Genomic DNA, 26,397 nt, shown 5'->3' with positions numbered 1-26,397 from the left:
AACTTACCTAATCCTTAACTTCCTACCGGGAATTAGGCAGCTATTACAACAACATTCAACTACTCGAAATACAGCCTAGAAAAATTAAGCTTCCCCCAAAAATCGATGTGGAAATTAAAGTAAGGACCACCGATCATTATCTCACTGTGTACATATTGGTGATCTTAATGAGTTTATCTTTCGAAGATTTTATGCATTATTAGTGGCTCTTCAGACATTTTCTTATAAGTATTTCTGACATTTTATTTATATTTATGATTGTTTGTCTTCAGATTTTTAAGAAATATGGACTCCACATAAATATGGGCATGTTTTTATTTTATAATATTTTACTTTCTATGACTTACTCAGTTTCGTTATTTTCGAACACCAACTCTCCCTGCACTGGTTCGTAGTCCTTGCCCGCCTTACCAGTACCGTCCTCTGTCCAAAACGGTATGATCACCTTGCCGCGAGCACCCGAATAACGTTGCACCTTCAAATCGTATGTACCAATGGATTCAGCGAAATCATGCGTCTTCTGATTGAAGGCAAATATGCCCGCATGATCATCATCGAGTATCATAACAGTGGCCACTTTGGGCACAGCCAGTATTGCCGGATCCGACGGATTACTTAAACGCACATAAAAATGTTCGTCTTGCTCGAAAACATCATCGTCGATAACTTCGATTTTGAAGCGTTGCTCATCGACACCCGGCGGAAAGGTGAGTACACCCTTCTTACCAATATAATCGCTACCGGCTTCGGCGGAACCGTCTTCCGTTTGATAGTCGACGGTCGTATAACCGGATAAATCACCGCGACGCACAACGCGCAACTCAAATTCACCACAACTCTCCATGACAGTGTAGTGGCCGGGCTCGAAGCAGATGCGTACCGTCGTATCATCGTCTTCGGCCTCCACTTCGACGCGCTGCAGCTGTGCTTTCACCTCATTGAGATCGGTGAGAGCACGTTCCTGCACTTTGCGCATTATATTGCCGCTGCCCATCATCTTGCGGGTGGCTTGTATGCGATAGAAAGCGCGTGATTTGGGGCCTCGATTAATCAATTGCTCCTGTGCCATCATTTCTAATTGCTCCAGATCGCTTTGTGGGTACTTCTTACGCAGTTCTTTCAGCGTTGAAATGTATTCACGTCGTGCATCCTCGAAGTCTTTCATCTCTTCATTCTCGGCCAGCTCCTTGATGCTCTCATGACGATTCATCTCGAGTACAGCGTCGCCCTCGGCGCTCACAATAACGCCACGCTTATTCATGCGATAGTTCTTGTCCAGATATTTATAAATCAACAAACGTCTGTCGGCTATATAAGCCGTCAGGACGGTAGTGGGGAAGAAAATAAATGTCAATAGACCCTCCCAGACTTCGACGCGCCCCGGTGAAATCTGCGCCAAGATCAAGTACAACCAAACGTAGGCAAACAGAGACCAAGCGGCCGTTACAATGAATACCCGCAGATGTTTGATCTTGCGCACTTGACCATTCGGTATGACAGCAATACAAAGGGCTATTATGACAAATAAATTATATGCGGCTGAGCCGACAATTGTGCCCGGACCCAAATCGCCAGCTTCGAAACCCTTCTGAAACATTTCAATAACGGACAAGAGTATCTCCGGTGCGCTGGAACCCAACGCCATCAGCGTCAAATTGGCGACCGTCTCATTCCAGACGCGCACCACTACCACCTGTGTTTCGCCGCCCTTCTTCTTGATAACCACCTCCTTCTCCTTGGACGTGATCACTTCAATCGCCGCCATAAAACGATCTGACACAATTGAAACGCCAATGAACAAATACGACATCGCCAGGAAGTACACAAGGCCCCGCGCAACGCGATCACCGGTACTCACATTGTCAATTGGCATCCAAACTTTAAGCAACAGACCGTCTTTGCATTGCAATGAACTGCCGCTGTGCTGCGACAAGGCGGTGACATTATCGCCACCATTAGCATCATCAGCATTGCCATCATCATCATCACCATCATCATTACTCTCACCATCCACAACACCATTATCATTGCTACTTATAGCACCAGCATTATTATTCTGATTTGCCTTCGGTGTGTCACCGCCAACGTCCGCCGCGTCACCTCCACCACCACTACCGGCACCGCCGGCTTTAGCAACAGCACTCACGTCCGAGTTGGCCCCCGCCACGTCCGTACTACGAGTCACTTTATCATCATTTGGTTTGTTGCCAACGGCAGCCAAATTATTGCTGCTACCGTTGTTCGGCGTCTCAGCGCCGTGGACAAGTCTAAGCGTTGTTGTGCACACCAAGAGCAGACAGAAGATCGCCAATTGTGTGCGATCGCGACTGGACCGCTGTCTGTTTAACAATATTAGCGCCATTTTCGGTGCTCGTGTGCTCTTCTCCTTCTTCTTTCGTTAGTGTATGGGTGTTTTAAGTTTCCCTTGCAAATTTTAAACGCTGCGTACGCGTTCTTTGGCCATAAGTAAAGTAATGCTGCGTAAAGCTCTCGCAGTCGACCGTGTCAACTCTACAACAGCAACTGTTCAACCGTCGTTTGGTGGTTTGTATTTCGTTGTCACCGTTGTGGCTCGCAAATTGGACGGTTGCTTTGGACTTTAGCGAGTGTGTGTTCTATAACTCTTGCGTGGCTGTGTTTGTGTGGGTGGTTTGTAGGCGTGTCGGCGATTGCTGATGCTGTGCGCGACTGCTCACTTAAGCTTTGCAGTTGATGATTGCGTTGCTACTCCTTTCTAAATTAAGCGTGCGCCCACCGGCTCAATTGAAGCGTGTGATTTCGTGAGTACGTGAGTAAGTGAGTTTATCTTACAAGCTGATGGCGCTTACTCTCTATGTAAATATGCTATGTTTTGCAATGCGACTCTGTGCTTGTATGGTGCCTTGCAGCTGCCGGATTCAGCTTTCTTTCTTTCGATTTATGTACAAAACTGCGTGTGGCGCAATGAATGTGTGTACTTTGTTGTTGCTTGAATAGTTTTACGCTTTTTGTTGTGTGTTAATTTTCGCTTTTCATATTTTCCTAATTGCTGAGGTCTCTACTAGGAAGCTCGTGCTTTGTTGCTATTTATATTTGTATATGTATGTATGTATTTGTAAAGTATTTTGCGTACTAGTTAGCGCTCGAATTTGCCCTTTCGCTTTAATTACTTAATGCTCTGATTACAAATACTTTATCTATGCGGTTTGCTTTAAGTATGTGTGTGTATCGTTTATATATATATGTCTATGTATGCTAATGCTGCTTCTACTTAATAATAATATTTATATATATCTATTTGATTTAAATTTAGTTTTGGACTAATAAAGCATGTGCGCTTCACCGACTGCCTCTAATCGTTCTACTGTGCGAGTTGTGCTGCACTAAACTACGAAGCTGCATAGTTGTTGCTTTTGTTGGCTTTTTAATGTCGTATATGTGTTTGCTCTTTACACAGCTAGAATTTTAATGAAATATGTTTACTTTTTATGATTCGTAGGCATAAAAGTGATTTTTTGCGATTAGAATTTTGGTTCAAAGTATTTGAATTTACATATATTTGAACAGCAAGAATTTAGTTATATAATTTCGTTTAAAGTTGTTCTAAACTCGGCGCTTGGCTTTTGCCGTGTTTGAAAGACTAGCATCGCTGTTGTTGTGCTGCCATTGGTTTGGTTGTTTAATTTATGGTCGTTCTGTAAGTAAAGAGAGATATTTGAATTATGATTTAGATAAAATATGCCAAAAAGTCGTGGAATTATATAAATATTAATTAAATATACGTCATTTGATGTAACAACTAGTAAGAAAGAGTTGGAAACGAAATTGATAGCAATCGTCAAGGCAGATTTGTGATGGATTCAAAACGCTTTTGGTTTTCGGTATATGAGTTTTCAAATGTGATTATAAAATATCATCTAATCATACCTAAGCTATTTTAAACCAATCCAACCTCACCTAACCTACCCTACTACACAGTTCACTTCAGAGGTGCATTTCTTATGGCATAAAAGGCTATAAAAATATTTTTATCTTTATTTTGATTGATCAGTTTCTATGGCAACTAGATTTTTATTCCGGGTTTTCAGCTTGAACGGCAGCTATATACAGTAGTGATCTCATATCGGCGGTTTCGACAAAAGAGCAGGTTTTTGGGGAGAAAAAGGCGTGTAGAAAAATTCATAGCGATATCTAGATATACAAACAGACAGGCGGACAGTCGACAATGGCTAAATCGATTCAGCTTGTCTCGTTGATCGTTTATATACAAAAGGGTGATCAATTTCGACGTCCCCCACTTTTTTAAAGTAAAACACAGAAACTTTAAATTTAATGGGAACGTTTATTATCCTTAGAAAGGACATTCTTAGCCATTTGTTTTTTAAAGATTCTCTCTTTCAAATGTAGGCGGTGGCTACGTCTCCGATGGTTCATCCGTTGAGTTTAATTTACGTTGACACCTTTGAGCATTTCTACTGGTAACTGGGGAATGACTCGAGTGATGTCTAGCTCAAAGGCCTGAATCGAATAAGGATTGTCCGCACAGACTTTAGAATTTACATATCCCCTCAGGAAAAAGGGCTAATGGTGTGATAACACACGACAGAGTGATCCTGGAGGCTAATCGAAAGGCGCAAAATGTGAAATTGTCTGCTCACCAAATAAAACAATTGATTGATACGATGTGTGGGAAGTGGCGCTGTCTTGTTGAAACCAAATGTCGCCGAGCTCACGATCTTCACTTTCAGGCAACAAATAGTCGGTTATCATGATAACGATCACCATTGACGGTTACGTTCTCAGAGACCTCATTTTTAAAGAAATATTGCCCGATGATTCCACTGGCCCACAAACCACACCAAACCGTTGTTTTTCCCTGGGTGAACAGATAGTTTTTGAATCTCTTTAGATCTCTCTTCGCCCCAAATGTGGCAATTTTGTTTGGTTGCATACCCATTGAGCCAGAAAAGGACCTCAACGCTGAACAAAATTTGGCTCGAAAACGTCGGATCTTTTTGGAACTTTTCAAGAGCCCATAGAGCATAGCGATGTCACTTGGGAAGTTCGTCACTTCAGTTCTTGCAGACGCTTTATTTTGTATGCATTCAATTTAAGATCTTGACATAATATGCGTCAAGTCGTTCCATACGTCGGTCTGAGTTGCTGCGAACGGCGCCGAATCGACTCTCGACGGACTACGTGTACACACTCAGCAACAGCGGCTATATTTTTTTCACTGAGTGCTAGATGTGGTCTAATAATGAATGCTGATTCTCAAAATGGATAGTACCGTTGCGAATAGTTCCCCCTGTAGGCCGATTATGTTGACCATAAGCTAATCGAAGCGAATCTTTATAGAATGTGAGTTTTCGTAACAAAGTCGAACGATTTGTAAATGTTTTCAGACAAGGCAAGTCTTTTCATAATGAAATGCCAAACAATAAGAACTAAAATCGCATGTGAGCTTGGCACGACTCACGAGTGATCTGTCAAAAAAAGACTTTTGAAAAAAAGGACATCTACTTTGATCACTAGTTATAATTTATAGGGTCTCTGACATTTCCATTGGTTATACGGTTTTTTCATTAAAGAAGATGAAATAGTCGATGCCGATTTGTAATAGGTTTAACACAGTATGCTGGTATATAAGAGTTTTAATGCACTTATCTTTAGTTGTGTTTGAAATCGTGATTTCGTAAAATCTCACATAACCTACCCTAACCTAAATAATAATGACAACTAAGAGAGTACAAAAAAAAATAGGACCGAACGTCAAATATCTATTTCTTATCGATCTACCGGAAACGTGTGATATCAGAAACAGTACCAACAGGACATTTTCTTTAGAGAAACATATTGGAAAATCCCTTACCTGCCTGTATTTTTCAATTTGAGGCATACAAATATCGAAAAGGTGATTAGTTGTGGCCAATAAAAACAGTGAGCTGTGCTGAACCTAAAAAGAAAAAAAAATATATGCAAAAAGATGGATTGCATTTGCACTAGTTCTGTCCTAGTCTTCTTTGTAAAGCCAAATAATACTTAATTAATTCATTTTATTTAAATAATTCAAACATTTTATAAGCACTTTTAATATTCTAAATAATAAAAATAATTTTAATAAGGCAATACATTTAAAGTTTGATTTTTTATAAATTTTGAAAATATTATAAATATTATTTTCCAGTGGTGCCCATATCCGCTATAATGCTACTACTTAAGTATATACATACATACATTCATACATACCAACCATAGGATAAACATATTGAATCTCGAAAAACTCTCACTTTCCTTTATTCCTCTTTTGATTTTCTTTTTGTACGTTTTCACGTTCTAAGAAATAACTGTATATATGTACATATGTATCTGCATTTATATGCAGTGCAAATCGCTTTTGGCTTCCGTCCGGTAACCTCTTTCCTCTATTATTTTCTCAGCTAATCGAGCGTCAATAATGATTTCTTAATTATTACATGACAGTGATAGTGTAAACAAAATTTATAAACACAAGGGTAACGGCATACATATATGTACACAAATGCAACTGTATGTGTGTATAGACATGCTTGCGGATGGTGGAAACTAAAAGTAATTTATAATTTCGCATTGTTTACCGATCGCAAATTGGAGCTAATTTAGAGGTATGTCGATACGAACATACATATGTATGTAGTTATGTGCGTATGTAAACACATTTATAGCAGAAAATGCACTATAAACAAAAGGAATTTCACTCGCATGCACCTAATGTCCAAAAGCCTATATAAAGTTGTGTACATATTTGCTCTACTATTTATTGCATCGTACACTTTAGCATATTTTCTTTTAACGGGTGTTCCAAGTAGAAATACTTTTTTCAATAACCTTTTTTCGACAGACAACGCTTGAGTCATGTCAAGTTGTCATGTTATCTTTGTTCAGTATTGTTTGGCATTTCGTCATGGAAAGACTCGCAACATCATCAGGTATCTTGACACCCGACATTCATTATTAGATAATATTCGACCGAAAAGATCAAGGCTCTTGAAAAGCTTCAAGAAGATCCGACGTTTACGAGTCAAATTTTGTTCAGTGATGAGGCCCATTTCTGGCTCAATGGGTATGTAAGCAAGCAAAATTGCTGAATTTGGTACGAACAGCAACCTGAAGAGATTCTAGAGCTGCTATTTCATCCAGAAAAAACAACGGTTTGGTGTGGTTTGTAAGTTCATATTTCTTCAAAAATAATGCCGGTGAGATCGTAACCGTCAATGGCGACTATATCGCGCCATGATAACCGACTATTCGATGCTTGAAGCCGAAGCTCGTAATCTCGGTGACATTTGGTTTCAGCAAGACGGCGCCTCTTCTCACAAATCGCATCAATCAATGATTTTATAGGAAGAACACTTTGGTGAGTAGATAATTTCACGTTTTGGGTCGGTCGTTTGGCCACCAAGATCGTGTGTTATCACAACTTTAGAATTTATCCTATAGGGATATGTAAAGTCTTAAATCTATGCGGACAATCCCGCTTCGATTCAGGCCTCAGAGCAAACCATCACTTACTAGTCGAAATGCTCAAACGAATAAACGAAAATTGGACTCAACGGATGGACCATCTGAGGCGTCCTCTTCCTCTTTCGGGCAATTTGTGGATTCCATTTCAAAAGAACTTTGCCGGCTTGGCCGCTAAGAATGCGTCAAGCCATTTTTTGATAGACTTTTCTCAGGAGGAACACGGTCTTGGCAATAAGACGGGAGAGGCAAAGCTTCCCAGCTGCTGTTTTCTGAATAGTTTTTACCGGTTACGTTGCATTATTGAAAATTTATTGCCTCGTATCTTGTTGGAAATTCCGGGCGCTTTTTGGCAAAAATCCATTTCAATTTGATGAGTTGTTGTCCGTAGCGTTTCATCCGGTTTTAGAAGCTCACAATACAGCCCGCACCTCTAATTCATTCAAATACAGACCATTATTTTGCCGCCATTGATTTTCGGCTTTACCGTTGATTTAACTTGGTGGCCAGGCCTCGCATATGATTTTTTTGCGTTTAGTGTTGTCGTAATGGTTCCATTTTTAATCACCAGCGACAACAAAATGCAAAAATTACTTCTGTTGTAGCGTTCAAGAATCATTTCCAACATCCATTTTTAGCGCATTTTGGCCTTTCCTCATATCATACCCAATTCCCCTGCCTTGAATACATCCAGATGATCCCAACAGCTGCTTAAGTGACTCCCAAAGAGAGGTTTTCTTGCATCTAGCAATAATCTTTGTTGTCGAGTAATGCTTTCAGTTTCTTATATACGTATTCAAACGTTTTTGGCCGACCAGAAATTCTTCGCCTTAGCAGCCAAAATCGCCACATTTAAATTGTGCAAACCACTTTAGGCACGTTCGCTCTGCTAGAACATGTTCACCATAAACGTCCAACAAAAAAGACGCCTTGCCGCTGAGCCATTATTTACTTATATTAAAGTACTGAAGAAGAATTCTCTGCAAAACACTTTTTCAGGCGCTTATTTGAGTGAAAAAATTAACACAGCTTACATTAATTTTCTGTATACTTAAAATAAGATAATGTCTGTTGCCTACATTTGGGCGCTCTAAGGCGCTGAAAAGATCGGTTCATAATATGAAAATGTTTTGTATCGGAATTATAGTCTGTATATAGCACTTTTCTTTGAATAGGTGAAATCTTTTTTTTTTTTGCTCTTAACATACCATTTATTGCAAGTCGAACAACCTACAGCATAAAAGTATATTATTGGATTTGGGTAGGCTGACAAATGAGCTTTGTGTATACAGCAGTGCCAACAACATCCATATACACTATAAATTTGTAAACGATCTATGGAATGTGCACAAGGTGTGCAACGAATGCGTTGGGTATAAACAATGGGGCGTCATGTGTCCGCTGGGTAATGTGCGGGTAAATGATATAAAAATTATTGCATTACTGAGGTGTAAATGTGGTGAAGCCATCTGCAATAACAATGGCAGACGTGAATATGCCGTTGTGATATGTATATACATATGTATGTATATACATCTTAATGACATGGCATGTATGTAAGTATAGTATATACATTTTGGACAAATTGCGTACCATAAATTTAAAGGCATTCTATTGCGATCCCATCGTGGAAGTGGGGTGAAATTTTATGCATTTGTAAACTCTCTAAACTAATATACATACATGTGTAAATATGTGGAAATATATACATATGTACATTTACTTTTGCGTATATGCCTAACTTTATAACGCTAGTTTGCATCAGCATATTTTTAATCTGACATAAATCTGTGTTTTGGTCTCAAATCCGGATGTGAGCATGCATGCTGCTCAATTAAGTGTGAAAAAATGTAAAAATATTTTCTACTGATGTCATTTCGTCTTAAATTTCTTAAGCTTTGTGTCATAAGTCTAGTATTATTCATCAAGCTAAGTACAGTGCTTATACGATATATATACAAACATACATATGTACTTAGTGTGTGTATTTTTATTATCTTCCACAGCAACAAATACACTGTAGATCTATTGTTTTTTGTGTGTTCGGGAATTGTGCAGTTGCCTAAGTAAGTTTTGTATTAATGAGACATACGGAATAACTTTTAATAAAACGAGACTCATTTGACAATAGGAGACCACTCATATGGAAAAGCAATAAATTTTAGTTTAACTAACAATAATTTAAAGCTTGAATGACAGAATATTTTAATACTAATTTGGTACCAGTACTCTAGAAAAGTGTTGAAAACGAATCCATATATTCCAAAGGCTATGAAAGTATTATTTTTACAGATGAAAACATTTTCATTGTTGAAGAAGTGTTTTAATAAAAACATCTAGGTAAAGTCTTTAAAAGATACAAAAAAATAATGTAGTGGTTTGATTGGGAGTCTACTGTAAAGGTGTCCCATCTCTTCACTTCTGTGAAAAAGCGCATTTCATATTCTAGCAAGATTCTGCTGCGGCAAACAAGGCAAAAACCCTCCAGCAGTGGCTTAATAGAAATATTGCTGCTTTTAAAGCTGGAGAAGATTGGCCGTCTGGAAGTCCAGATTTGTGTCCATTAGACTACAGCCTGTCTTCAGAGTGAAATAATATGGTCCGTTGAATTCCCCACAGGAATTTGGAGTCTCAAAAAAGTCTCTTTTCTATCAGCATCGTTAATACTCGTACTAATAGAAGCAATGCGTGCTGCTATTGATCAAAGTCCGAACCGTTTGTGGGCTTGTTGTGGAGGCAAAAGCTGACCATTGCGAATAAAATTTTATATATTGCACATACATATGTATGTAACATTATTAAAATATCAATCATAGTTTCATTTTTAGAACGGCCTGAACTTGTAACAGAACTTATAGCAGAACTAGTAAGTAATAAATATGAAATATGTATGTTGTCTGCATTTTGGAGCGAAACACATTTATTAAAGTTTAGTATAAGATATCTCTCCGTTTTCACAAAGGTATAGCCGGGAATGAACTGGCTGATGAGCTTGCCCGCTCTGCAGCATCCGCCAACATTGTAAGACCGGAACCTTTCATAGCGATTGGTCCAGACACTATAAAGAAGCTACTCCATAGGGAAAAACTCAGATAGATAGATAGATAGATAAATGTTATGAGGTAATGCACCGCGACCTAGGGTCTATTGTGCCCTCAAAAAAAAAAAAAAACTCAGATTACTGGTCGCCTTCTACACTGGCCATTGCAAGCTCAAAAAGCACTTATTTAATATGGGCCTAGCTTCTTGTGCAAATTGCCGGTTTTGCGACTTGGAGTCTGAAACACCGGAACATCTGCTAATGCACTGCACAGCAGTCTGTAGGCACAGGATTAAGGCCCTTGGATGCAGGTTTCCAAATAGGGATCACATCGCCTCAATAGCACCTAGCAGTACATATATTGCAGCTCATCAATTTGCTGTGGCTAGTTGAGACAATGTGAGTTAGGAGAGGGCACAATAGACCCTAGGTCGCGATGCAATCCTCATTTACTTAACTAATCTTATCTAATCTCTCCTATAGATGAACATTGCTATTTCAAAGAGTAAAATATCTATTCGTAGATACTTTCAGACGATTGTTACCCCCGACATTCTAGGTGTCAGTCAATCATTTGTTAAATCTGAAAAGAGTCTAAGGGATGCCCTACAGCCAACATGGTTCTTTCCTTTCCACCTGGAAAAAGAAACAGCAACATTGAATACTTTTGCATGGATAAATATAGCAACATTGAAACACTTAGCACTGGTCTTGAATTCATAATTCAACAAGTTGTAGGCATTTCAACAAGTTGTAGCCAATCGGAGTCTACAAGTATAAACGATTTTTTAAATCTTTGCGCTGGTTTCAGTGTTTAGTTATATTTTGTCAACGACAATTATCTAAAATATTTTTATTGAATTCAAGAAAGCATCCCTACTTTGAAATACCATTTCTCTAAAAGATATGTATCATTATTAAACTAAACTAGGAATGTAAGTTTACCATATACATCTGTAGATAGAAATAGGTATAAATACAGATACGCATTTAGTTATGCAAATATGTATGCACGCTGAATAAATAAATTCGTAAATAAATGTTAATAAAGTATTTTCATCGCTGCCTTCAACATTCCCTGTGTATCATATGAGATGACTAATATTTAATCTCAATTCCATATAAAACAGTGACAGACTGTGACTTTTGCTAGTCACGTATGCTATAAATATGAGAGTTTTTAATTAAGACTGTTATAACATAATGATGGTGGCATGCCAAATATTAGGAAGGAGTGTGCGTCTAATGAAATTTTATGAATGAGAATACTTTGTTTTTAATAGGTTGCTGCATTAAGACTCGCTTGCTTATGGGTATGACGTGGAAAACCTTGATTTTTATAAGACGTGAAGAGGGGCTAAGTTCAGTTTTCGCTTTCCACACTCGCAAGATTCAAAACAGTGGTGATACCTTTTGGGTTGAAAAACTTAATAGCAACTAGGGGAAGTTTTGTCTTGAGATCATCCATTAGGCAAGCAGATACACTGTATTAGAAAGGGATTATATTCAGGGTTATGAAGTCAACAGGAAGTTAAACAAGAAAAAACGTTAACTTCGGCTGCACCGAAGCTGATATACCCTTCCAGGTGCATTTCTTTTAGTAACAATGTGTAATCCGATCTGAACAATTTTTTCGGAAATTATATTATTACCTTAAGCAGTAATCAATGTCAAATTTCGTGAAGATACCACGTCAAATGCGAAAGTTTTCCATACAAGAACTTGTTTCCGATTGTTCGGTTTGTATGGCAGCTATATGCTATAGTTGACCGATCTGAACAATTTTTTCGGAGATTACATTGTTGCCTTAGAAAATAATCTATACCAAATTTCGTGAATATATCTTGTCAACTGTGAAAGTTTTCTATACAAGAACTTGATTCCGATCGTTCAGTTTGTATGGCAGCTATATGTTATAGTGGTTCGATATCGGCAGTTCCGACAAATGAGCAGTTTCTTGAAGAGAAAATGACGTTTACAAAATTTCAAAAGGATATCTTAAAAACTTAGGGACTAGTTCGTATATATACAGACAGACGGACGGACCGGCAGACGGACGGTCATGGCTAAATCGACTCAGCTCAACATACTAAGAATTTATATACATATATACTTTATAGGGTCTCCGACGGTTCCTTCTGGGTGTTACAAACTTCGTGACAAACCTAATATACCCTGTTCAGGGTATAAAAATATTTATATGGCCAGTAGTGACTCACAAGGAATGCTGTCATTAAAAAGCATTTTCTCTGAATTACTAGACCTATATGTTATGTAAAAAATCAACCATATGCACAGAGGTGAAAAGATATAGTTTGATTGCGATAATTTTTGAGTGTGCGATGAATAACCTTGACGGCATTATTTGTGCAAAGCTTATTTAAAAAAGCTATTGAAAACAATACCTCTAGGAATAGGAATGTCATATAATTTCACGCATCAAATTCAGTTGAAATTGCTTTAATAGTTCCATGGCTATATATCCTCATTTAAAGGTGGGCGGAATATACGTATTATCATTACTGATTGTCAGAAAAATCTGATAAGTCTCGTACCAAATAATATTCCAGTCTCATGGAATTCCAAACTTTATTGAAAAATGATTTCAAAGCACTGACTAGTGGCTTTATATACCCGCGATATAATTTAAAGACATAAATCACAGGCCAAAGCTGAAGATAGAAAAAGTGAAATGAAATCACAATTCCGCAAAAGTACTTTACATGTGACCTAACCTTACTCTTCTTACTAATTATTGTTGAAGATACTGTCAATTCTAATGCCCACTGGTGCTTAATGAATCACAGAAATTTCAAAGATGAGTGAAAGGTGATTTCAATTCACTGAATGAGTTTTATAAAGGTTTTTTTTTTTAATATGAAAGTGAAAGAAGCATAAACATTTCTGACCAATATTCGTCTGGTTGACAATTGCTGCTAAATTAGTTTATTAAGACCCCAGGCAATAAATTTAAAATCACAATTTTTTAATAATCGTGATTAATAACACATTTAATATTATTCTAAAACGCCTTTTTATATTTATATTTAAAAAAATCATATATTGTTTTAGAAATTTTAAACTATTGTAGAATTTCATTTCTATTCACAATACTTAAATAATATGGAATCATATGAGTAATAGCATAAACCTAAATATCATATATTTATAACTTGATGAGACATTTTACTCATAGATACCAGCGCACTCACATTAAAATCTCAATTAACCGCTTAGCAAAACTCTTCGCAGCCCAGTGTTGAAAAGGTATTTTTATGTATAATTATTTTTGTTTGTCGAATTACTTGCATTACACATTCCTCAAATAAAATTTGCACAATTTGCGGTTGTTTGATGGCATTGCGGAGCAGGAGCAATTGATGTTTCTATGAGACCGGTTGAGAGCGGCTGAGTTTAGCGAGGAGAGTAGCTCAAAGGTGGACAAAGGACGTTCAGAAAATTAAAAAATTTTTGGTTATTGTTTCGGTTACCACTAAACGTCGGTTTGAAGGCAATTATGAAAACCAACTGTATTAAGCGATTTCTCTTTTATTAGCCGAATAGAAGAATACAGAGGGACGACAGCGTAAACGTGAACACAATAATTAGTAACCACAGTATTTTATTCGTGCGATTTATAATTAATTTTTATTTTTAAATAACGCCGAGGACCTAAAATATATTTCACACATCTGCATAAATGCACACATGCAAAGGAAAAATATAATAAATATTAACAGCAATAGAAATTAATTTTTTTTAGAGAATTTTCAAGAAATTTGTTTACGAAAACAACAAAAGTGTCGCAAAACACAACAACTATTGAGAATTTTATATTAAATGCGCTTGCATTTATCGTATTTGTAGATTGTGGTGCAGAAATCGAATAGGCACTATGCATGCTTGGCGCTTAATCAGCACTTATGAAACGGTAATTATGGATTGTATTATTAAATATTTTATTTTATTTTTCAGTTTTTTTCCTAATATAACATTTTTTGATATTTTTCATTTTTCTAATATTTTATTTTTGATTTTTAATTTTTTTATAATAATTTTTTATTTTTTTTGGTATTTTTTTGCATTTTTATTTGCACAATATTTATAACAGTTCCACACGACAGCGCAGCGAACCGTTGCACCACATATTACATTACATTTAAATAATTTATTTTTATATTTGTTGTATTTTACATTTTTAGCTAGCCCACAACAGACGGTTCACATAAGTTTGCCGACGAATTGTCCGATGCCGACCCGCGAAACGACGCACTCGAACTAATTGTAATGAGTGCAGTGGTAACTCACGGTAGTTCGGCGGCGTCTCTTCTATGAGTACCTAACGTAATGTGATGAGTCGCTGGTGCCGTTGTCACACTAATGCGCGCTACACTAGCGATAGCAGGGTCCATAATTGCGTTATAGAGAAGAGGTGCCTCCAATAAACTGTTGCTGTTTTAACTGAGTTCGTTTCTTTTACTAAAATTGTGGTTAGAGAGTGAGTGAATTTAACTATTTACTATGATTATTTCAGTAATTAGTGGTCAAGAGTTTTTTCAATTTTAAATAACCCACTTTTTAACAAAAATTTCAGTAGATTTCCACACAACGTTGGTTTTTGAAGCCTAACTTGACTAGCAACTTAAAAAAATCTGAAATAATTGCGACAGATCAAGAAAATTAAATTTTTTTATTGAAAAATTTTACTAGGAAGGCTTTAATGTTCAGTCCTTCTAGTAGTTTCAGTTAAATTTGGGAGAAATCTTTCCAAGTTCACGCTGGAGGACAATACTCGTATCTATTAAATTTTAAATTTGTATTTACATTCAAATTATATTTCGTTTAGTGAAACCGACTGGCACCGTTGCCTCGGTACTTTTTGGCGCTCTTTCACTCACGGTTTCTCCGCTACTGTTGTAAGCACTTGCCTAATCATAGCGATCGTGCCAGTAGTGTAGGGCACTCTGTGTGTCACTACGCCTTTTAGTAAATTCGTATTGACTTTACATTTACAATTTGTTTTACTCAATACTTTTGATTTTGAAATGTTATTCTTGATTGGAGTGAAAGGCCTGAGTGAAAACAAATTTTAAGAGAACACACATTTTTTTTTGTGTTTTTTTTTTAAATACACAACAAGATTATGCAGTTATTTATAAAAGTTTAGATGTTTCTTGGTGAGTAAAAATACATACAAGAGTATGCTTCTAGAGTCTAGACAAGCGTGCAGTGCATAAACATTATTTTTCTGGTTTATATAAAAATAAGCATGTTTCACAAGGCAGCAGCACTTTTGTTGTAATCGTTGTTGTATGTGAAGACATGCACACTGATAGAAAATTAGTGGAGTGTGGGGTGCCTAATTGACTATCGTTTATTTATTGCACTGCAGTTTTGGTGTCGATGAAACGCTCGCGCTTTTTTCACAGCATTACATTTCGAAGATATTTTAAAAATAATTTAATGGAAGAAACGAAATGGTAGACATGGAACACGTGTTCTTTAATAATGTGCTTTGGGGCTCTTTGGGGATAACCAAGTCTTGGAGTATTTTTTATGGAGAGTCATAGGCTGGGTGCGGGCAATTAGCCTAAATTACCGAAGTATTTATAATTACATTGCTGTTTTCAGTAGAGCATCGGTAATTGTCTTTATATGGAGACTTCGGCTATCACAAAGCAAAAATGCGGTTGCCGACTAGATTAACAAAATTAACGATATATGTATGTATGTTAATCAGCGAGCCTTTGAACCTGTGTTTTTAGTGATTTTCATTTTTATGCGCTTGCAACATGTTGCTAAAGAGTATAATAGTTTTGTTCACCTATAACTAATCAAGATAGATATCGGGTTATGTACATATATATAAATGATCAAGATGATAAGGCGAATTGAAGTCTGCGCGACTGTCGTCTGTCTGACCGTTCGTCGGACTATGCAAGCTGTAACTTGAGTAAAAATTTAGATATCTGAATGAAACTTGGCACACATGATTTCATGGCAAAAAAAGTAAGGCACATAATCATAAGATGGGCGTAATCGAATTACTGTCACGCCAACAAACCGCTTTTTAAGTAAAACCTAAGAAGGGTCATAATTAAGAACTTAATAAAGCTATAGAATTGTAATTTGGTACAGTGGACCGCAGTGCCACTTATGTGCTAAAAACATTGAAAAAGTGGGCTTGGACCCGACCTTTAATAGACTCAATGTACATACATATCTTCTTATCCACTAAAGCTACAAGTACCGCATCTGCCTAACACAAATATTATAAGAATCCTTACTGGCAGTCTGAGAATGGAAGAAATCGGATGATAACCCCGCTCACTCTCCTTATAACGGTACTGTTAAAAGCATAATAGATCAATAATTAAATTTGGTACAGATATTAAATTTTACTCTCGAGGTTGTATGAGAGGGATTTGTAAGAGCTGGGATAAAAACAGTGGGCGTGGCACCGCCCACTTTTAGGTAGTCACATATCTCGGAACCCGTCCGACCAATCTCAACCAAATTTGAAACGTGATATTCCTCTAACCATTTCATGTTTTCGTGTGGATGGAGAAAAATGTACTACAGCCACGCCTTATTCCCACATAACACAATTTTAAATTCCATTTGATTCTTTCACTTTCCAGTGCACAAATCAAGAAGTAATTAATATAATATTTGCACTAATAATTCTTTTAAAGTATATCACCTTATGACCAAAAAAAAGAATAAGAGGATCCCAATATCTATAGTTGACTCTTGACCGAAAATATGGACCTAAAATGAATAAAAATGGGTGAAAACATGACCTAGCTCCCTTATAACAAATATTTTTTTTTAGTATGCGGCATGACAATAGTTAATAGATAAAATAGGGTCCCAACTAGCCCAACTCCCATGTAGTACATAATGATTTTTGTTTTTCTGACAAACCTTATGCTTATGATTTCTTGGCAAAAAAAGTAAGGCACATAATCATAAGATGCCATTGAATGATTGATTGATATGCCATAGAGCCAACAAAAATGCTCTTTGGCATAAGACGCCGTCTTATTGGAACCAAAGGTCATCCACATTAACTTCCTCAAATTAAGGCACAAAAAAGTCTTTAATCTCTAGCTCTATAGCGCTTCCTTTTAAAGCTGGCTGGTTATGGCTGGTTTCATTTTTAAAGCAATATGAACCAATGATTGGATCTGCCCATAGAGTGACCTTTTTAGTATGTAAGGTGGTCTTAATAATGGATTGTGTTATCATCATTCCCCATGAGACAAATTTATTTTATTAACGCACCCATTCAACCAAAAGTAAACTTAATCGTTGAACAAACATTTTTTTTTCCAAGCCGGGATCGGTTGTTGGATTTTGTAAGTCTGCAAACCAAGATCTTTCCGCAAAATCGTTCATAAAGTAGATAGTATAGCTTCAATTGCGGCGTCCTATGTCGGACGAGCTCATTCGGATCTCCTTCGATGCACAGCAGCAATAGCGCATTCGGAGCACAATATACGGCTCTCTGAGGATGCGATGCATTATCGACTACAGCAAATGTAGTGTGATTATTGTGTAAGTTACTCGTAATATCGAGTCGTCTGAATGTCGATCGAATATTGGACGCAACACGCGATGCATCTCGCGAACCGAACCACTACTTTGGTAATAAATTTCCACGATTTGCAAACGCTATTCCCGAAGTAATCTGTATATTGTAAAATGGCAAACAAAACTTAATATAAATCAAGCAATAACTATCAAAAAGACCAATTCCTAAAAAAGCATTACCCCATTGAAAACCAAACTTCTAAAAAATATGCTTTACCACGGGTTTTTGAAAATGTCTAAAAATTTCTGCAAGAGGCTTACATCTGGAAGTATGGTTAAAGGAATAATATGCTGTTGCGCATGGTTACTGCAATCCTTCTAGAAACCAGAACTGGGATCATCTTAATCGCCTAGTTGAGATGGCAATGATTTTCAAATAGTTCAGTAGGCTAGCCAGTGAGTAGTGTCAAGAAAATCCGGGTTATTTTTTCATCAAGAAATTAGTTTGTTAAGTAATCAAACTTCAACTTTTGTCTAGAAAATGAGAATTATTTTTTATTCATCAAGCAATTACTCGGATAAGCTTGGGAATAAAAAAGTTTGCAGATATTTGAAAACTTTAAAATTTGCTATGATTTTAAGCTATATTCTCTCTCATTTAGCAACTTAGGTGGGGATTTCAAATCCAATTCACTTATCTATTAGCAAATCCAATATAAATTAATCAAACATATTCAAATTATGGCATAAGAATATTTTTGGAAATAGTTTAGAATATGTTTTCGCTGACTCCGGCTGTGCCGATTTACACTAAAGTGCTCTCTAAACTTTCAAAAACTCAAACCTTTGAAAAGTCAGAAGTTACATATGTAAAAAAGAAGCTCATTGCTCGAATATATTTTTTGTCTTTTCAATAGAAAAATTGCTAACAAAAACTATTTTTAGTGTTTTTCGAAGTGTAACTAACGGAAGTTAACTGTATTTTAAATATACCCAATCCAGTTTATATGAATTGCATGCGAGCTTGAGATTAACTAAAGGATGTGCCACGAAGTCTGCAGCGAAAAAAATTCGATAATTTCAAAGAAGTGAAATCAAAAAAATCAAATTCAAATTTAAATTTAGAGAAAGTGAAACGGATTGTTCACAGCAAATCAATTGCGAATGTCAACAACATCAAAAAAAAAAAAAAAAACAATAGTGACGTGCTGTTAGAGTCACTAGAACATAACGTTCCTCATTACGTACCTAAGCTCTGTGATATCAGTGTTTTCAAAAGACTGCTCTCAAAACCAATAAGTATTCAATAATATTTAATGAATTGCACGATAAACAAATTGAAATGAAAAGGAAACTTTTAGCCAGGAATCACAAACTGAATTCGTCAAAAAAGTTTGTTAGTTTGCTCGGTCTATTGTTTTTACTTATTTGCAAGGCATCCAGTGACAGGGATGTTCAATCATTTCCCGCGCGAAAAAACCCAAACGTACAACAAACAACAACACCAGCACCGGTGGCTTCTAAGAATACAGAGGTTCCAGATATTCCAGATGTTGAACCCACGCCAAAACCGCCGCCAGAAGAAAGAACCACACCAGCTCCGGTGACTTCTACGGATACAGAGGTTCCAGAAATTCCGGAGATTCAACCCGCGCTAAGGACGCCATCAAAAGAATTAGAATTTCCTTCGCAGTTGGCTTCTAAAGATGAGAAGACACCAGGATTTCGGATTGTTCAACCAACGGAAAAGTCGCTTCCAGATGTTGAACCCACGCCAAAACCGCCACCAGAAGAAATAACCACACCATCACCGGTGACATTTACGAATACAGAGGTTCCAGATATACTAGATGTTGAACCCACGCCAAAACCGCCGCCAGAAGAAACAACCACACCATCACCGGTGACTTTTACGAATACAGAGGTTCCAGATATTCTAGATGTTGAACCCACGCCAAAACCGCCGCCGGTGACTTCTACGGATACAGAGGTTCCAAAAATTCCGGAGGTTCAACCCACGCTAAGGACGCCATCAAAAGAATTAGAATTTCCTTCACAGTTGGCTTCTAAAGATAAGAAGACACCAGAATTTCGGAATGTTCAACCAACGGAAAAGTCGCCTCCAGATCAAATAGAACCCATATTAACACGTGCAGAGGAGCCAAGGGCGAATGTACCTCCTGTGTCCAACCATACAATAAGAGGCAAAAATGAACGAGATGAGGATGAAAGTCATAATGATTTGATATGCAAGGACGGTCTCATCTTACGAGCTTGGCGTCCCTTGACGGACATATCACAAGAAGAACGTATACTTCGAGGCATAATTTACTTTCTTGCAATGGTTTATTTATTTATTGGTGTGGCCATTGTATCGGATCGCTTTATGGAGGGTATTGAGGTGATCACATCCAGTGAGAGACGTGTAAATGTACTCAATAAAAATGGCCAGAGAGAAACCATAACAGTGCATGTATGGAATGAGACTGTAGCTAATTTGACACTAATGGCTTTAGGATCGAGTGCCCCCGAAATTTTACTTTCCATAATCGAAATGTTTCAGAAGAACTTTGAAGCTGGCGACTTAGGTCCAGGTACGATCGTCGGCTCGGCAGCATATAACTTATTTGTCATTATTGGCATTTGTATAGTTGTCATACCGAAAGGTCAAGTGCGCAGAATACAACACTTTCGCGTATTTGTGGTGACAGCTTCTTGGTCGGTATTTGCCTATGTGTGGATGTGTATTATAACAAAGTATGTAACACCGAATGTTATCGACATATGGGAGGCTTTAGTAACATTGATATCCTTTCCGGTTTTCGTTTATCATTCCTACATCACGGAACGACGTCTCTTCTGTCCGAGATGTTACAAAAATGATGCAAATCAACGAGGCGTTGCCATGAGCTCCATAGAATCGCCGGATCGCGAGTCGGAACCAATACGTTCGAGTATTAAAGATTTAATTGAGACACCAGAAATGCGTGAATTCGAGGAACAACGCCGTGAATACATCACTAAGCTGAAGGAATTATATCGCAGATATCCGCAATATGATTTGGAAAAAATTCAGGCAATGGCACAAGAGCATCTAATACGGGAGAGCACGAAGTCGAGAGCTTTCTATCGCGTACATTCGGGACGTCGCCTAACTGGTGCCGGTGGTGTATTGAGGAAAGCACGTGATTATGCAGCTGTGGAAATTGGTCAAGCAAAGGCCGTATATCGCATGCAAGTGGAAGAGGAGGAGCCAGATATTGATGATGAGATTGAGACACGTTTGTATTTCGAACCCGGTCATTATACGGTTTTGGAAAGTGTTGGCGATGTGGAGCTGCATGTGATTCGTGCTGGCAGCTTAGCGAATTTCACCAAAGTCGAATACTACACCGAAGATGGCACAGCCGAAGCCGGTTCGGATTACATACCCGTAAGTGGTGTACTCGAATTTCCACCGGGTATTGAAGAGCAAATCATTAAAATCGCTATTGTTGATGACGATGTTTTCGAAGAAGACGAACATTTTTATGTGCATCTCAGGAAACCCAGCGATGATGCTGTAATCATCACACCCAAAGTAGCGACCGTCATGATTTTAGACGATGATCATTGTGGCATTTTCGAATTCAAAGAGAAAGAACATATCATACCCGAAAATGTGGGCATCTACGAAGTGAAAGTGAAACGTTATTCGGGCGTACGCTGCAAAATCGTTCTACCTTATTACACCAAAGCGAAAACAGCCACATCGGGCAAGGAATATATGGATGTGAAAGGAGAACTGATATTTGATAATGGTGTGTATGAGTAAGTAAATGGCATATATGTATATATACATATAGAGATATGCATGTAAGATTGTTATTTTGTGCTATCACAGGCTTTCTATAGAAATTGAAATCATTGAAGAGCACAGCTTTGAAAAGAATGTAACCTTCGAGGTGCATCTTGGTCAACCAAGAGTATCGGAAGGTAAGTGCACATATATTACTGCTTAAATAAGTATTTTATAATAGTTAGTGTGTTACTAGATTTATCTTAAACTCAACACCCTACTATTTTTAAAACACTTATAATTGCACTTTGACTTTTCAAATTTGATATTACTAAATATTAACTGTATTCACTTTACTTTTTACAGATGATGCACTCCTACTTCGAATACGAGAGGTTCAACAAAAATCTGACGACGAAAGAACTTTTCGAGATAATATTCTCTTGGCTGGTCTACCGAAATTGGCAGAAACAACAAAAATACTGTGTCACATTGTAGAAAGTGAAGAGTTCAAAGTAAATGATCATTTGAGAGACAAAAACGATAACAAGATTATGTACAATCTAATATGACATGCTCTATTCTATAGCAAACGGTTAACAAGCTGGTGCAAACAGCGAATGCCTCAAAGCTGATTGGTACCACCTCGTGGAAGGAGCAATTTTTGGACGCCATGACAGTTACAGGTTAAAATGTCTTCATTAATTCATCGTTCCATTAATTCATTGAATATATTACTTGTATTTGCCGCATTTAGGTGGTGGAGGGCTTGACGTCGAAGATGCTGATGATGATATTGAATATGAGGAGGATGAGGACGACGACGATACTGGTCCCAGCGGATGCGAATATTTTATGCATTTTTTATCGATTTTTTGGAAAATCTGCTTTTCTATAATACCACCAGCAAGTAAGTTATGGCTAAATCGTTTTCATTATCCACGCTCAGGAGCAACAAAAAGTGTGCGTCCTACACTCTCCGTTCTAAAATTAATTTGTTAATCGGTTTCGGCGGATTTTCTAGCTTATTTTTTTTATACTTTTCAACGCTTGGTAAAGCTGATTGGTTTGAAACGTTAAGGACCTTAGTTTTACTAGAAGTATACTGGTGGCATGTTGGAGCTCCGCTATCTTCCTGCGGTTTGGTATTTTATTGTTAAGCCTCATTCGAGTTTGGTCAGTGCCGCTCTACTACCAGTAGCAGCTGCGAGACTATTCTGGTTGGAGCTATATCGAAAGATGTCTATTCAGCTATTTGACCTCAGCAATGTTTTTCTTTCCCTAACTATACTGATTTTAATTCGACATTGCCCAATAGGTATTTTGATAAAAACTCTTATTGGATTCTAGTTTCAGCAGTTGCTCGTAAGAAGACGACTTACATTAGTTTCAGACTGCTGTCATTAGGTCTCACATATTCAGGCACAACAGGTAAACTAGCGGGAGTAAACATGAGAGTTAACTGATGAAGTTTACTTAAAGTATTTTTCTGACTGAAGTCACGATTGGACTATCCGTAGCAGTCCCATTATGCTCCTAAAGCCATTTAGTTTGAAGCTACATTCTGTATAAGAATTACTACTTTGAAAAAGCCCACTCGTGTTCCTATTTCAACCTCTGATCCGTCGGTGAATATGAAGATTAACGGCGTCGGAACTGTCGATCACAGAACCTTTGGTCTATTCTTCTCTATTGGGGAATAAAAACATTGTGTTTGTGTCCTACGGGCTCTCTTTTTCTCGGTCGCGTTGCCAATTTAGTCTGAGTTCATTAACAAGGTCGAGTATGATACCATGCCCGTAGTAACGTTTAGTCGGATTCTAATGGCCTAAAATCATGAACCGGCTGGCCGTAATCGCTGCGTTATACTCACTTGTATGGTCCATTTCGGGATTGCTTACTTTAAAGAAAATACACAGAAACTTCAAATTTAATGGGGAATGTTTATTACAAGTATTATTCGAAAGACGCGTTTAGTTTTCGAAGATTATCTCTTTCAAATATTGGACGCGGTTACGTCTGAGATGTTCCATCCGTTGAGTCCAATTTTCCATGACTCGAGCGGCTTCATTTCTTGCACAAGCTGTATTTTGTACGCTTTCACTTTAAGATCTCGACGTAAAATGCGCCAAGTCGTACCATCCGTCAGTCCAAGTTTCTGTGAACGGCGAATCGACTCTCCACGGTCTTCGCAAAAGTTTACGAGCTTTTTATATAAATTACTTTGTTTCGTTTATTGTATTTTGAATAATAAAGCATTTTTTCGTATTCTATTTTCAGAAATCTGTAGTGGATATCCGTGTTTCTTTATCTCGATCATCCTGATAGCAATTTGTACTGCCGTTCTCACGGATGTTTCATCGCACTTCGGTTGTACATTGGGTGTACTAGACTCGGTTACAGCAATTTGTTTAGTGGCATTGGGCACCAGTTTACCAGGTAATCGATTAGTAACAGGGTCTAATATCATTTTACAGCAATTCAATGTTCTACGTTAATATATGATTCGTTTTTTGCTTTCATTTTTCACCCCATATCTATTTATAATTTCATTTTGATAGATACATTCGCCAGCAAAGTGGCTGCCATACATGACAAAACCGCCGACAATGCTATTGGTAATGTCACGGGCAGTAATGCTGTGAATGTGTTTCTTGGAATCGGTATCGCATGGTCTATGGCGGCCATATATCACGCCATGCACGGTTCTATATTTTATGTGCCTGTGGGATCGTAAGTGAATATGATTATATGCATATATAATGCCTTTGACAATATTCAAAAGTAGTTTAAGTCGACTTGTTTTAATGGACAAATTTTGAGTTAAGCTTTACACTTATCTTCTAAAGGACTAGAATTATATAATTAGCAAATTTTAATCTTTTATATATTTCCACAGTTTGCTCTTTTCAACGGTGCTCTATCTGTGTGAAGCGGTTATCGGGTTCGCGATAATAGTCTATCGTCGCAAGCCATCTATAGGCGGAGAACTTGGCGGTCCAGTGGGAATTAAGTGGTTTCATGGCATTATATTATTTGCACTTTGGTTTATTTATCTAGCGATTAGCACAATGGAGGCGTACGGTATTATTTCAGGTTTCTAAAAAGGTCGCATAAAATTCCAATAAACATACAGACATACTACCAATATAATATAACCTAACTTTGTACATAAAAACTTTGTACTGTTAACAAAAATGAGATTTTTTAGTTCTTACAAATACAAAGTTTATGTAATATAAACATGGAAATGTTATGACTTCTCCGTTGAATCTGTATATTGGTAGTCGAAAAAGTCGTTTCGTATTTCTAATCAAACTTCAATTTATTTTTTAATATTTACACTAATAAATAAATAAATAAATACAAGGAGATATACGACTGCAACGACATCTATTGACAAAATACGAAAAGACTTTTTCGACTACCCAATATAACGTACTTAATATAGTATATTGGTATATACATATATCTATTTGTATGTATGCATCATATATAATATATGTGACCTGGTCTACGAAAAGGGGGCTTAGGTGTCAAAAAAAAGGAGAACAATTAATGAGATAACGAGAAACCGACGATTATTTTTAACAGCTTTTCCCAGAAAACTAGTTTTCGCACGTTAGCCCCCTTTTCGTAGACCAGGTCACATATAAATATAGCAAAGTGTGCTACGGTAAGCACTGATGAGGACAAAGAACTCGAGATTTATGCGAAGACTTTGTCGTGTCGGTATGTTTGAGTTTTAAATCATAATATTGTTTGCCACAGAAACTCGTCAGCTATTTAACGATCAATTTAAGCCTAAATTTCGTATCTTCGGAAACGGTGGTAAATTGGATAAATAAGCGTGCCTACTTTCAGCTTTGTGTAAGATTAATTATGTGTTACGGTATGAATAACCAGACATATTTTTCTCATATAGAGATAATGACTTGATATTACAATGGTTTGAAAAGTTTTCGGCTTAATTATAAGAAAAACTTGTAGACCACTTTTTATCGTCTTCTTCCGATCCTGACGGATCTTTTGGTACTGCTCAACGTTAGTTTACGGTTTAGTTTTGCGGGCTGTCCAAAGCAGCTTTGAAACCGATGAAGAGGTGATGTGTGTCGATCCTCTTTTCACAGGTCTTTTTCAAGATTTGGCGCATGGTGAATATTTGGTCAGTTGTTTATTTTCCAAGTCTAAAGCCAGACTGATAAGGTCCAATCAGTTTGTTGACGGTGGGCTTCGCCTTTCACATAGTACGCTCGATAGAACCTTATATGCGACATTAAGGAGGCGTATCTCACAGTGGTTGGCGTAGATTATGGGGTCCCCTTTTTTGTGGATTGGGCAGAGCACACTTAAGTCCCAATTATCGAGCTTGTTTACGTCCGACCATGTTCTACAAAGAAGCTGATATATGCAACTTACCAGTTTTTCGCCGCCGTATTTGAATAGCTTGGCTCGGTTCCTGCCGCTTTTTTGCTTTTTTGTGCTTCAGACGAGTAATTGCTATTCGAACTTCTTCATGGTCGGGTAATGAAACGTCCAAGCCATCGTCATCGATTAATTTTTT

At 37.4% G+C, this 26,397-nt stretch overlaps 2 protein-coding genes across 10 annotated transcripts in view; one reads left to right on the top strand and one right to left on the bottom strand.

Moving 5' to 3' along the window:
* Positions 1–26,397, bottom strand: part of LOC126766557 (sodium/calcium exchanger 3-like) — a 159,985-nt gene that overhangs the window by 109,841 nt on the left and 23,747 nt on the right. For 7 of the 9 annotated variants that reach the window (XR_007668918.1, XR_007668914.1, XM_050484345.1 and 4 more), the window contains exons 1-2: positions 13,732–13,993; positions 348–3,674 (exon numbers count right to left, since the gene is read on the bottom strand). Coding sequence is in view for 7 of the 9 variants with exons in the window: in XM_050484345.1 (XP_050340302.1) it covers positions 348–2,362 (2,015 nt within the window). In the remaining 2 variants the exon portion in view is untranslated. Of the gene's footprint in view, positions 1–347; positions 3,675–5,851; positions 5,913–13,731; positions 13,994–26,397 lie in introns of those variants that run through there. The other 2 variants (XM_050484334.1, XM_050484327.1) reach the window with 2 other exon arrangements.
* LOC126766511 (sodium/calcium exchanger 3-like) lies at positions 18,931–24,986 on the top strand. The gene is made up of 8 exons (XM_050484279.1): positions 18,931–21,865; positions 21,939–22,030; positions 22,200–22,348; positions 22,423–22,519; positions 22,591–22,743; positions 24,114–24,272; positions 24,395–24,566; positions 24,733–24,986. The coding sequence occupies exons 1-8, from the start codon at positions 19,398–19,400 to the stop codon at positions 24,935–24,937; spliced, it is 3,495 nt and encodes a 1,164-aa protein (XP_050340236.1). The 5' UTR covers positions 18,931–19,397; the 3' UTR covers positions 24,938–24,986.

The sequence above is a fragment of the Bactrocera neohumeralis genome, chromosome 2 (assembly GCF_024586455.1).
Source record: "Bactrocera neohumeralis isolate Rockhampton chromosome 2, APGP_CSIRO_Bneo_wtdbg2-racon-allhic-juicebox.fasta_v2, whole genome shotgun sequence".
NCBI classification, from domain to species: domain Eukaryota; kingdom Metazoa; phylum Arthropoda; class Insecta; order Diptera; family Tephritidae; genus Bactrocera; species Bactrocera neohumeralis.
This window is presented reverse-complemented; position numbering and strand designations above follow the sequence as displayed.